Raw genomic sequence first — 14,781 nt, forward strand, 5'->3', positions numbered from 1 at the left:
ACAAGAAGCTACCAAATGTTATAAAAAATTATTTCAAATGTGGTGTTTGAGAGAAAAATCCACATTGAATCCTTGTAGATTTGCATCCATTGCCATGAAACTGAGCACTTTTTGCATTCATAGCAAGGTTTCAAAGAGAATCATCACATTAAAAAAAATGGCACCATGATTCCTCCCGTGGTTGGGAAAGAGTATTGGAATGTAGTTAAAGAGCAACCTAATATAAGGAATAAGATAACTCTAGTAAAAAATGTTTTCCTTAATCAAAAATATTTTTTATATTATATTAAATAAAATTTTCTAAAATAAAATAACTTTCAAGTAAATTAAATATCTCAAAATTATATTTCTTAACATTTAAAACAATGGTCCACTGGTTTTGATGCTACCAAGGAAACCTTGGCCTTGTGCTTATTTGGGCTAAACTTGTAGGACTCCCTTGAGAGTACTAGAACTAATAAGTCATTTATGGTACTAACAATTCTTTTGGTCCATTTTCATTTATTTTTTATTTATTTATTGTTGGATTTTGTGTATGAGTTGATATGAACAAGAAGCTACAAAATACTATAAAAATTTGTTTCAAATATGGTGTTTGAGAGAAAAATCCACATTGAATCCTTGTAGATTTGCATCCATTGCCATGAAACTAGGCACTTTTTGCATTCTTGGCAAGGTTTCAAAGAGAATCATCACATTCAAAAAAATGGCACCATGAGTCCTCCTGTGGTTGGGAAAGAGTATTGGAATGTAGTTGAAGAGCAACCTAATATAAGGAATAAAAGAAAGGTTTTGTACATTTTGGTGGTGGTTCCTATGGGGGAGGTGAAGAGATCTATCGTCAAGGATAAGATAATCTTCAAAGCATGTCTAAGTGTTAGTTGAACTTTGCTCCTCTTCAAAGATAAAGATAAGTCGGCCCTTGAGGACCAGGTTTTGGTTCCTCTTCAGATTTGTTTAAAAAAGTTTGGCTTCAAACCTCCATGATCATGTTAAGCCTATTTTTTTGTGAGGCTTTTCTATTTTCTCAGGTGCTCTCTAATTCTTATGTTAGTTTCTTTGTTCCCTCGTCTCTTATTGTTGTTGGTTCTTGTTTATGGATTTTAGGCTCTTGTGATTGTCACTATTTTTGTTGTACAAGATTTTGAGATATGTTCAAAACCTTCTTTACTTATTCAATCAAAAATTATTTTTAGATAATTATATTTAAGATATCTATACTAATATTTACATAATTTTACATTTTTATTTTATAAAACAATTTCTTTTCAATTTTTTAAATATAAGAAATTATAGATCTTTTTAATATCATTATTTTACATTAAATTAATATATTTTAAAATTATAAATATTAAAATCATTACCTATGTAAAGAATCTTCAACCATAAAATGGTCAATTTATCTTCTCTCATCATGACATGTTACACTAGTTAGGAATATATGGAACTATGGGAGCAAACAATGTGACCGAAGTGTCTTTTTCATGTTAGCTTTTAACAAAGACTTTAAGTTATCTCATGATATCATTTTTCCTAACATTTGTTTTACAACTAATTTTTGTTTGGGTTTGCTGGTCCTCTTCTTTATTTCTAAATTAATCATGTTTTCCCTTTCTCTAATTTATTACACACAAAGCTAGCAAATGAGCATGTTTTCAAAAAGTTAATGGCATTGGAAATAATACATAGATTATTAGGTGGTTAGGTCTTTGAATTGAAACATAAGCAGCTTTGATGTGTTGATTAATTATTATTAATTCTTCATAATTATCAAATTTCCACTTTCTACGTATAAATAATGGAATATTTTTTTAATATACAATTTAATTATTTTTTATCGTATAAAAAATTTTTTATAATCCAATTTTTGTGTTTTGTTATTAGATAGATTTTAAGTTTGAGTAGATCTTTAGAATCTGTTATCTTTTCTCACATTCTTAAGGAGTGGAATAGAGTAGCGGATTGCTTGATCAAATGAACATCTGAAAAATGCAGGGATGAAATGTTGCCAATAAGAGATATTTGTTTTTGGATTTATCTTATATCTTACAACAATTAATTGTGGAAGATAGAAATGCGAAATTGGTTGTATGACTAAATGAACATCTGAACAAATGTACAAATGTTGCAGATAGGAGATATTTGCCTTTGGATTTATCTCATATATCTTACATCAATTAATTGTGAAGGATAGAAATGTACCATTGACCATATTAACAAATGAAATTGATATTTTTATTTTTATATTGTAAATTAATATATTAGAAAGAAATATATAGTTTAATCAAAATAACTTTCTGATTAAGTTTTTCTGAATAAAGACTCCAATATATCAAGATCATTGAAGTGAAATGCAAACCAATCAACCTTCTAAAAAATTATAAATGTTAATAAAAAATCTATTAAAATAAATACTATTACCTTTTAAAAAACCACCAAAATTTTGGTCTTACATAAAACAAAGATCCTAACATCATTAAAGATGAACCCAGTAAAATGCAAGAACAATTTACAATTACAATCATAATTTTGAGAGATTTAGTAGATGGGCCGTTATCCATGATGGAGATTCAAGCTGGCATGAGTAATAGAAGGTTCCCCGTGGACTACCATGGTGACAGTAATCATATTTCATCATTACACTCAAAGTTCAACCACTCAACTAAAACCAACCAAAATGCAGTGACCTCTCAACAGCTCCATTGCTTCACAAACACTTTTCCTAAACCTGCTAACCAAACAACAATGAAATATAGCCATTAATTATTCAAGTTATATTATTATATATCTGCCAACCAAGACTGACATTAGCTTTCTACTAACTCTGAAACCTGCACTGAAGAAAAACAGTCTCTCTCTTCTAGTGACACACAGTGGGGTTGATCTAATGTTGCTTCATATATTGGCTTCCATGTAATGCTTATACTTTGTCTTTTCCATTTCTACCAATTGTGCTAAGGTTACATATTTTGAATGATAAGACAGAAAATAATTAACACTGATTGTGTGTTCCTCAATTTCTAACTTTCTGGGCATTGGAGGCTGAAGATGGTGAGACCAGGAATAACAGTAAGAGGGTGCAGGCCTTTTGGAGCAAGGCTCAGGCTTATTATCATACTCCTTTTCATGGCTGCTTGTACTAGGTGGATGTTTTTAACTCCTTTTTCTTTGAAGCTTGACTATGAGCTCCGAAATTCAACACAACATGATCACAGGAAGGTAAGGTGAGTGCCATTGTTGTGCATACTGTAATATAAGATGGAACATACTTTATAGTCTCTTACACAAAAGTCAGGACCTGGAAAGGTTTGTTTAGGCGTCTAGAAGAATTGCCACCTACCCATGACTTGTTCACTTGTTTTTAAGGTGCTGTTTAGGTTCTCCTGTTATGGTAAGATTTCATTGTCTAATATGAAAAATGAGGAGTTGTTTATATTCGTGTGCTTTCATCTTCAAAGAGGATGACAGAGTGGAATCTCTTTAGTCAAATTTATTTGAGATAATTGTATCTGGTTTTGTCTAAGACACTCAGAATTTGATGAGATAGTTTTACCTGATTCAACATTCAGTATCTATACATTTTTAAGCATAAGTCATGTTCTTTAAGATTTACATATTAAATGTTTTTAGAGGGGGTTACATTTAGACTCTTACATCATGAGCACAATGTACATGCATTGAAACCTGAAAAAAAATTAAACAGATTTAAGTTACACAACTTGTCAATGGAGTTGATGACATTGTTATTGAAGAGAGGCGACACATATTTCAAGGATGCCAAGTTTAGAACCAAGGATTTTCAAGGACAACATTTTAGAAAAATCTTCTAAAAATTGTTAAAAGTTTTTAACTTATAAATGGAACATTGTACTTGCACGACCCCACAACAAAATTTCCATGACTTAGAACCAAATACTTGTGACATTGATAGAACAGATGAATAGTTTTCAGACATATTTTCTTTTCTATTACCAGTTTCAGATGAGAAAATTCCTGATTGAATCTATGAGTAAGTAAAATTGTTTTAATTGTGTGGTGCTGCAGATGGAGAGATTCAGAAAAAGTGGAAGCCATATGGGAAAGAAGCCTGAGAGAAGAGAGGAATCCACATGACATTAATGTTATTGATTGGCGTAAGCTTAGTTCCATGATTACATCTGTTATGGAAACTAACCAGAGCATGAAGATTGCGCTTGTGAATATTCAAGAAGAAGAAGCTTATCAATGGGAAACTCTGGGAGAAACCAAAGTAATAAAATTTGATCTAATTGATTCAGAGGAAGTGCAGTGGACTGATCTGTTTCCAGAGTGGATAGACGAAGAAGAGCAGTATACAGCTCCTGCCTGTCCAAATGTACCAATGCCAGAGATTGAAGATGAAACAAAGTTTGATTTGGTTGTTACAAGAGTGCCTTGCAGGAAACCAGAGAAAGGGTGGTCTAGAGATGTTGTGCGCCTTCAAATCCAGCTTGTTGCTGCACGGGTTGCTGCTAAGCTTTCCAGAAATGGGAAGAGCATGGCTATGCTGTTTTTGACTTCATGTCGACCAATGCTTGATCTGTTTAGGTGTGAAGACCTTGTTAAGCAACAGGATGATGTTTGGCTTTACACATCCCAGGTTAAAAAGCTGGCTCACAAGATTTCTCTGCCTGTTGGATCTTGTGAATTGGCTGTGCCCCTCAAAGATCAAGGTAAGATGATTTGTTTTACTCTGTTTTCCAGGCTGGGCCATAGTTTAGGGGTGGGGTGGGGAAAGAAAAAAATCCTAAGAACTCCTCATCCTCCAAAACGCTGAGTTATCTTAAAACACCTGAATAGAAAAGAATTGGGGATTTGGGAAGAAATAATTCAGGTAAAAAATTTAGGGAATTGAGCAACTTTGCAGGTGCAGGCACCTAGACGACTGTTCTACCGTTCATCTGTCTACATCAAAACAGGGAATTTGTCTAAATCATGAGATTAAAATTCAGAACCAAATTAGAGGAGGTTGGTACTTGCCATAAGGGAGGAACAGTAAAAAAGATTAAACCTAAGAGCTTAACAACTGTTGAACTGATTAAACTGTGGTTAGAATATTAATCTGGAAGGGCATAATTTTATAATACACTTTGATAAGACATTTGCACTAAAGCTGTTATACTGCCATTGCTGCAGGCAAGATGGTCCAGATGGCAAATGCAAAGGCAAATCGGAGCGAAGCATACGCCACAATTCTTCATTCCTCAGAAACGTATGTATGCGGTGCCATAGTTCTGGCGCAGAGCATACGAATGAGCGGGTCAAGCAAGGATCTCATCATTTTGGTGGACAAGAGGGTTAGAGAAGAGAAACGAAAAGGGCTACGAGCAGCCGGGTGGCAGGTACGAGAAATACGCAGGATCAGAAACCCCATGGCCGAAAAGGAATCCTATAACGAGTGGAATTACAGCAAATTCAGGCTATGGCAGCTCACTGAGTATGACAAAATCATCTTCATTGACTCTGATCTTCTCATTCTTCGAAATTTAGACTTCTTATTCGATCTCCCGCAAATCTCTGCCACCGGCAACAGCAGATTCGTCTTCAACTCGGGAATGATGGTGATCGAGCCCTCCAATTGCACTTTCAGGTGATTTCTATCATTATATATTTCTTCATTTATGATTCTTTCCGGTTTAATAGTAATTGGGGAATTAGGCGGCGGCTCCATCGGAGGAATTCTGCTGCATTTTAAAAAAAATTTCAAAGGAAAAACAAAATGAATAAAAAGAATCTTTCCGAATAAATATTAAATAAAGCTCGAGCTGAAGCTGTAGAATAGAGTAGTTGAGGAATTTAACATTTAATTCTTCAAATAGCCATTATATAAAAATAAAAATTGAGAGATTTTAAAATTTAACAGTTGTTCAGAAGTCCGTCTGGTTAGGTAAATTTGGACTTTGATGAAAATATAATTCACGAATCCTTATTAAATGAGCTCAACTAATTATATATTATAAAGAGAGTTGAAACATTCTTTACTGATTTTACTGAGTAATTCTTTGTAGATACCTGATGGATCACAGAAAAGATATCATATCTTACAATGGTGGAGACCAGGGTTACCTGAATGAGGTGTTCACATGGTGGCACAGGCTGCCTAGGCGAATAAACTACTTGAAACATTTCTGGTCCAATGATACCGAAGAATATGAGATGAAAACCAGTCTGTTTGGTGCAGATCCTCCAGAGCTATATGTGCTGCATTTCTTGGGCGTAAAGCCTTGGTTGTGTTACAGGGATTATGACTGCAACTGGAATGTAGAGAACCAGAGGTCTTATGCAAGCAATGTTGCTCATGCCAGATGGTGGAAGGTTCATGACAATATGCCAACTCAACTGCACAAATTTTGCCTCGTTCCTGCACTTCAGAAGGAGATTTTGGAGTGGGATAGGTTGCAAGCTCAAATCGCAGGGTTCACAGATCAGCACTGGAAGCGCAATATCACAGATCCTAGACTGTATATGTGATCATTACACGGATTTACAGGGGAGCTTATTCTTACAGAGATACGCAGGGGAATCTAGAAGTCTCTTGAATTCAAAATTGCATTTCTCGCTTACAAGCTTGAAATTTTTTCAGTGGGCTCAATTCAAAATTGCCGGCGATGGATTCTTTTTTATAAGAAGATGAAGTGAGTCTCTTATACTAATGTGACCAATAGGGAGATTATACTTCTTTCACTTGGGCAACTAGCTTCTCCAACTGCTCCTGGATTTCTTTGTAGAATCTGTAGGTGACTGATTTTTTTCATGGGCTAAGCTACACTGGAGAAGAAATTTTTGCATTATATCAAAAGTTTCTTGTGAGCCATTGGGCATTCTTGTGCTGCATTTTGATGAGGAAATGAAGCATCTAGGATAGGATTTGGGGAGCCATTTTAGAGTATACATTAGACAATGATATTCAAACTCACTGAAATTTACAGTATATTGTGTAACTTATTTGGAGTTTATATTTATGGGCAAATTTGAAATTATCTCACATTGTCAAGTGCTGGTAAATACTACCAATTTTTGACATCTAGTGGAGACTTCATGACTGAATTTTTCTACGAAACAGTGCCTTTGAACTGTTTTAATTATTGTACATTGTGAAACATCTTTCTGGTGTTGCCTCTTTGGACAGATGCAATTTGAAGGTCTATGAGTAAGCTTTGCTCAAGGCCCATGTTTAAGTCAAGCTTTACTCCCTGTTTCTTTATGGGCTTTGATGAAATAAATCATCTAGTCTATGTGGTATTTATCATGAACTAGAAAAGTTCTATTCCATTCGTTCAACAAAAGCTTTTCAGAGAAGTGGGCTTCAACTTTGATCTTGGACATCTTCGCTTTAAAAAGGAGGTGATTTAATAATAGCTTTAGATGTTATCCCTTGATTCAAATTTGATCATAAAGTCTTTTGTTAAAACCTTAACATTGTTAAATAAAAAATGAGGGTTGTAATAATATGGGAGAAAGAAATTCTAACCTTTTAAACCTAGTAACTAATCTCTTATAGTCAAAATCTATGGTTTCAACATAATATCAAATTAGCTATGGAGGGATGGAGGGTTGTCTGTACCTTTCAAAACCTTTTAAATCTAGCGAGTGAACTCATTTATGTGTCTAATGATGTCACAAAAACAATAGATGGACGACAACCCCACCTTTCTAATTGTCATATTTGTAACAAATTTAATATGACAGAATCACCTACTTAGGATAAAGAAAGGGCTTTGTTAATAAGTTGGTGCATTAACAAGCATGAAGTATGGTTCTATTTTAGAAATCATTGGGTGTTGATAGATCCAATTTTTTATCAACAACATATAGCATTGTACTCTCAGATTATGTGGTTTAACGTCTAAATAGGTTTATGCATCATCCTTAACATTGGATTGTCATAATATATAGGTAACATGTGTTCCACCTTACTTATGGTGGGAATTCAAAGAATGTGGACCTAGAAACCATCCTTTTTTCCCATAATGTTTCATCATTTTTCAACTTGCATGGGGTATTGGACCTTTACAAATTCTTAGCACATAGTTCTATCCAAACATGTTTCTTTGATTTGATGCACTCATCAACTTATGTAAAGTAACTAGTGTGCCTTACCTCTTCTACAAGGAAATCAACTATTCTTAAGGCATATATTACCATGTCATGGTCATGTAGAATAAATTAAGGATCTTTGTAATGCTCTTCCAATTTAAGGGCCATATCGTGTTTTAGAAATAATTGCACAAAATGATCAGTATTTTTTAGATCTAGCATGCATCTACAAACTAATCCAAAACATCCATTACACTCAAATATCACTTTAATTTTATAAATTGACAATAAATATACACTTCCAAGTATAAGATGTGACTATATAACAAAAAATTATAAGTTTCAAACCTAAAACTAATCCTATTTTATAAGTCTCTTGTTGACAATTGACACTCATCTGGTGGATATCGATGTTTGATTAGTGGTTTAGGGTTGTCATTGATGACAACTCTTCTTGATATTCCTATCTAGTGATCACGGATCTTGATATCTGGAAGTGGATGTGAACCGGTAGCCAGTTAACCGGTATTTCAGGTTGAGCAGAGTAGTTTTGGTCGGGAAGCTTTCTGGTGATTGCGGTGTTATGAATTGTGCATAGGATTATTGGGCCAACATAGAGACCATTTTATCATCGATTTGGTGATCCACATTTGTTTTTGGTGATCCGGTCAAGCCGACTCATGATTACATGTTACATCAACAGGTCAACTTGATAAATGATTATTTTGTGATTGCGGATATATAAGACTGGTGCAGAAGATCTTTTTGGTGTGTGGTATGATTGATATGTGAGCGAGTGGTGATCGAGAATCCTTTGTAGCTCAATTTCACATTCGCATTCTTGATCTGGTAGCTGACTGAGACAGGAAATAGAGAAGAGTTATAGAGCAGATACAGTCAGAGATTTGGCACTTAACCAGAACTCATCCAGACATTGTTAGATGTTATTTTGGAGTTCTTTCATTGTATATCATTAGTGTAATTGATCTCTAAGGAAGTGAGCCTTTTGGGGTTGTAGCCCTTATTGTAATTGAGTAATGATCTTAAGGCAGCGTGACTGGATGCTTGTGCATTCCCCCTCATGTAATATTGTTTTTCTATTGACCATAGTGGAATAATATTGTGGGTTCAAATCCCATTGTGGTTTTTCCCATTTGGGTTTCCATGTAAAAATCTTGGTGTTATGTTTTTGATTAAAAAGCAGCCAAAACTGGGGGTTGACCTGAAGGAAATAGAAAAAAGCTTTACCAGCACACACACCGTAGACACACGACAGTCAACCAATCCCTACTCTAGTAATCAAAAACAAAAACTGCCTGCTGCTATTGGATAACCCGAGATTGAAACCAATCTCATCCAACAAGTGCCATAACCAACAGTAAACCATCACAATGTCAATACTATAACAATTGTTAAAAGTAGCAAAATTACCAAGGAACCAGGCGTTCGAGCGACAAAAAATAAAGCAAAAAGGAAGGAAACCAATTATATAACATAATTATTAGCACCCACGTGCTTAGAGAGCATAAGCCCAGTCCAGTCATCAATCAGGAACTAGAATAGTTCCTTAGTGGTGTCACTTCCCAGCCCTTTCGGATCAGCCTTATCCTGGTGGAGCAAGCACAAAGAGGTAGCGGACGAGTGCATCACTTTGATAGTGAATTTTCCAATCTTGTTAACATAGGACTCCAGGTGCTCCAGCTTTTTCTTAACACCATTTAGGTCTTCAGAGATAGCACTGCAACCCGAACACTGCACCACCTCTTCCTTCTCCCCCTCTTCAGCAGCAATCTTCCCGCTGTCAGAATGTCTACCATCCCCCTCAGAGGTGTGGGGCAGGGAAGTGTTAGAATGAGAGGAGGTGTTCTTGATATCCTCCTTGATGGTCTCCGAGTCAGGGACATTAGTGCCCAAATTGGAGGAATCTGAGCCCTCTATGGCCTCTAAATCCTCCTCCCCCTTCTCACTTTCTGCTTTCTCATAATCCTCCTCTTCTTCGTCGGCATAATGCTTTCTCACAACCATTTGCTTCATCCTGGATTTGTTTATGTGGGGTCTACGCGGGGTGATACCCTCCTTAGCATTAGACTCAACAAGGAGGATTTTTGGCTCCTTTCTGGGTTTCTTGGAGGTGGGTTTCGCAATAGAAGGGTTGCATTTATTTTTTTCCCCAATCTTGGTGTTATGTTTTTGTGGTTGGTTGTTTCAAGTTTCTGCATTTCAGTTTCATGCTTATGTTTCTAGTGGTTTAAAGTTAAATAAGAAAATTTGTTAACCGGTAGAACACTGATTCACCCCCCCCCCTCTCAGTTTTCCTTGATTCCAACAACTCTCTCTGCTTAAACTTTATCTCACAAATAATTAAATGCACATAACTGCAATAAGTTAAAAGCAAAAGATAATAGTTCGATATTCACATTACATGTCAAATACATCTCAATAAAGCAATGCTTAATCTAGGTTTTAACATGTGAAAATGATATAAATAATTGTACAAATTAAACATCTCATGCCTTATGTTTAAGTCACTACCATATTAGGTACAATAATATATATATATATATATATATATATATAAGAAATGATATGACAAAATATAGTCAACAGGTCTCCGAAAGCCATTGACCCCAACAATCATCCACTAGTTCAAGATATAAGAACCTGGCTCAGGCACTTTTTTGTCCAACCACGAAGCTTATGCTCCCCTACAATCTTTCATAACATGAAAGATACCCATCCCTACATGAAATACCTAGCTTCTTAGAAACAATAGGCATGAGAGAAACTTTGATGCAATTTGATATATCTACATACATTTGAAATAATGAAATGCAAAGTCGTACCATCAAGATATGACAAAGAAACATAATTTATAATTTTCTACGATAGTTCATCTATTTCAATGAATATATGACTTTGATTAGTACTTTTAAAATACCAGTAAATCTTGAAAAGAGGACCGACCTTCTCTATTTACCCATATTCGATACCCATTCCCAAAAATGCAAACCCAACACTCACAAGGAAAAAAAAACTACTTAGATGTTAGGGGAATGGATACTAAAGTGGTTAAAAAAGTGTAGGTGAAATTGCAAAGGGGTATGCAATTTTCAACTCTATAGTTTGGGTAAATGCACCAAGATGTGGTACCAAAAAGGTGTCACTTTTTATCTTTTCATAAATACACGTCATTGGCATGGAATGGTCGTCCAAACCTTTGAGTTGAATGCCCAAGGAAAATCCAAGCCAAAGGGTTGGTATTCTCTAATGCAAACCATTTGGCAAGCACCAAATTCAAAAATTTCACTTTTCACATTTGGTCACCATCAAATTTGGCACTCACCAAATGTGAAAAGTGAATTTTTTGTATTTGGTGTGCGCCAAATGTTCTGGTTTTGTGATTGGGAAAATGTTCTAATTTGGACACAAGCTATACCCACCCCCAAAGAAGAATATAAACATGAAATATAACATTTCAAATGCCTTTTTTCTTTCTTATACTTTAAGTTATATTTCATGTAAATATTGGTGGGATGTTTGAGAGTGGTTTCAGCTCTATAGGAGTTATAATGTAGATTTGATTTTTGAGAGGATCACATAAAATTTCCCACAATCAAGTTTCATTGATCAACATGCTCTTACTATCTCACTCTCTTTATCTCCCCCAAACTCTAGACCTATAGATCCCTCTCTATCACTCTTTATCTGACATATTTCTACCTCTCTCTACCTCACCTTCCCTCCTTACCCCAACAATAATCCCTCCCTCTCTCTTATTCTCTCTCCCTCTCTTATTGTTTCTCTCCCCTCTCTCCATTCTCTTGATCACTACCTCTCCCTTCCACCCTCTCTTTCCCTATCTATAGGTCTCTCCTTCCATCCATCTTTAGCTCTCCATCTCTCTCTCCCTATATCATTATCAACCTCTCTCCCCCACATCTCTCTCACTCTATCTCTCCTCTAAGTCTATTTCCCTCTCTCCCTAGGCTCTACGACATATCTCTCCCCTCTCTACCTCCCCTTGCCTCCTTACCCCTCTTTCTCTTTTTGTAAACTTTTCCCTCTCCCTTACCTTTATATCTATCCCCTCTCTAGGTCTCCCTATCACTCCCCATCTACCTCTCCATCCCTCCCTCCTTATCCCTCACTTTTTATTTGTTCTTATCTTTCTCATTTTATCTCTCCCTCCCCTCTCTCAGTCATCACCTCTCCCTCCCTTGTATAAGGTCTAGGGAATAGAGAGTATGATATATCATTTAGGTATAGGGTCGAGGATATGGAGTTTAGGGTTGAGGGTATTGTCCATATTGATAATTTCCTCTCTCCCTCTCTCTTCTCTCTCAGCTCTCTCCCCTCTCTAGGTCTCTCCCCCCTCTCTATATCCCCTTTTCTTATTACCCTCATCTCTCTCTCTCTCTCTCTCTCTCTCTATTCCCTCTCTCCATTGTCTAGGTCATCACCTCTCCCTCCTACCCCCCCCTCTCTCTCCACCTCTATACCTCTCAATCCATATCTCATTAGGCACCTCTCTCTATGCCCCTCTATCTATCTCTCCCCTTTCTCTCCCATCTAGGTATTTAACCTCTCTCACCCTCTAGGTATCTCACCTCTCTATCTATCCCCTCTCTAGTTCTCTCTCTCTATCTCCACCTCCCTCTCCATAACCCCTTACCCATCTCCCTTTATGAACTCTCTCCTTTTCTTCTCTCTCCCCTCACCTCTTTATCTCCCATAAACTCTAGACCTATTACTCCCCCTCTCTTCTCTCTATTTCTACTCTCTCTAGGTCTCTCCTATACTCTCTCCCTCTCTCTCTCACCTTCCCTCCTTATCCCCATATCTATCCTTCCCTCCCTCCATCTCTCTTCTCCTCCTATTATTTCTCTCCACTCTCTCTTTGTTCTCTTGATCACTACCTCTCTCTCCAAACCTATGTTTCTCCTTCCCTCCATCTTTACCTCTCTACCTCTCCCTCTTTGTCACATTACCCACCTCTCTCTCCCCGTCTATCTCCCTCATCTCTATTTTTCCACCCTAGGCCTCTCACATCTCTCTTCCTAGGTTCTAGATATCTCACCTCTATATCTATCTCCTCTCCAATTCTTTCCTCTCCACCTCCTTACCATTCTTTCTCTCTTTGTGAAATTATTGTTGGCATATGCACACTCCAATGAGACATTGTATGTGATTGAAGGTTTTGTCATTGATGGCAACCTTGCAATCCTATGGCACCGACAAGACATTATACCGACAAAGCATTACATCGGCAAGATAGTGCACCGGCATCAGTAGATCACACTCTACACCGGCACTCAGGACACCGGCACCGGCACGGAAGAAAACAAGTATACCGGCATAGAGGCCGACAGGATTTTTGTTATATAATATTTTGTTTATTATTGTAAGCTGACTTGGCAAATTGTAAAATGACTCTTATATATAAAGGAGATCATTGTAGACATTTGTAAGAGTGATGTAGGAGCATAAAAGAAAATATTAGGCAGACCTAATGTGTGAAATATAGGTCAAAGGGTATATGTAAAGAACAGAGCAGGAACCGGTACTAAATCTGGCATTGAAGATGCTATTGTAAAGCAGTACAAGTTATTGGATTAGTATAATCCTTATTGTAAGTTAGTGTGACTTCCCATTGAGCAGTGAGCTCTAGGTAGCTGGCCTTCCTGCATGTGCAAGCCCCTATTGTAAGTAATATTATCTTATTGGCCAGTGAGTGAATATTGTGGGTCACAAATCCCACCGAGGTTTTTCCCACACTGGGTTTCCTCATTAAACATCTTGTGTTATGGTGTACTTTTCATGTGGATGTTCTTGATTCTGTTTATTGCATTATTTCTTGAATACCGGTACGCTGTTATATTATGTTCTGCATGTTTTAACTTAAGAAATTCTTATTACCGGTTAGATACTGATTCACCCCCCCCTCTCAGTATCCGTGGGACCCCTAACAATTATCTTTCTTATTTTCCACTCTCTCCCTCACCTATCTACCTCTTCCCTCTCTAGGTCTCTCAATCATTCCTTGCCCACCTCTCCCTCTCTTCTTAGCTCTCTCTCTCTATTTATTATTTCCTCTCTCCTCTTATCTCTCCCTCCCCTCTCTAGGTCATCACCTCTCACTCCCTTGTATATGATTTAAATAATAGTTTGTAGGATATAAGGTTTAGGGTATAGGGTACAAGATTGATGGTACATAGTTTGGGGTACATAGGGTTGATGGTATTTGTCATATTAACACTTCCCTCTATCTCTCCATCTTCCCCTATCTCTCTTCTCTCTCTCCTCTCTCTCCCCTCCCTAGGTCTCTCCCTCCCTATCTATCTCCCCTTTCCTTATTACCCTCATATATATCTCTCTCCCCTACTCTCTCTCTCTCTCTCTCTTTATTCCATCTCTCCATTGTCTAGGTTTTCACCTCTCCCTCCTACTCTCTCTCTCTCTCTCTCTCTCTCCATCTCTACCCTTTCTAGGTTTCGCCCTCCTTCCCTCTTCACCTCTATACCTCTCCATCCATGTCTCATTAGGCACCTTTCTCTATGCCCCTTTATCTATCTTTCCCCTCTCTCCCATGTAGGTATTTAGCCTCTCTCTTTCCCTCTAGGTATCTCACCTCTCTATCTATCCCCTCTTTAGTTCTCTCCCTCCCTCTCCACCTCTCTCTCTCTCTCTCTCCATCACCCCTTACCCATCTCCCTTTATGAACTCTCT

The 14,781-nt window shown here is 36.9% G+C and overlaps 1 protein-coding gene across 2 annotated transcripts; it reads left to right on the forward strand.

The window, feature by feature from the left end:
• Nucleotides 1-2,732: 2,732 nt before the first annotated feature.
• Nucleotides 2,733-7,201, forward strand: LOC131035271 (UDP-glucuronate:xylan alpha-glucuronosyltransferase 2). Of its 2 annotated transcripts, none has more exons than XM_057966941.2 (4): nt 2,733-3,224; nt 4,045-4,691; nt 5,155-5,608; nt 6,027-7,201. In XM_057966941.2, the coding sequence occupies exons 1-4, from the start codon at nt 3,049-3,051 to the stop codon at nt 6,487-6,489; spliced, it is 1,740 nt and encodes a 579-aa protein (XP_057822924.2). In that variant the 5' UTR covers nt 2,733-3,048; the 3' UTR covers nt 6,490-7,201. The 2 variants fall into 2 exon arrangements, with proteins under 2 accessions (XP_057822924.2, XP_057822925.2); XM_057966942.2 differs by having other exon boundaries at nt 3,041-3,219.
• Nucleotides 7,202-14,781: the final 7,580 nt, after the last annotated feature.

Source organism: Cryptomeria japonica, chromosome 2, assembly GCF_030272615.1.
Source record: "Cryptomeria japonica chromosome 2, Sugi_1.0, whole genome shotgun sequence".
Lineage (NCBI taxonomy): Eukaryota > Viridiplantae > Streptophyta > Pinopsida > Cupressales > Cupressaceae > Cryptomeria > Cryptomeria japonica.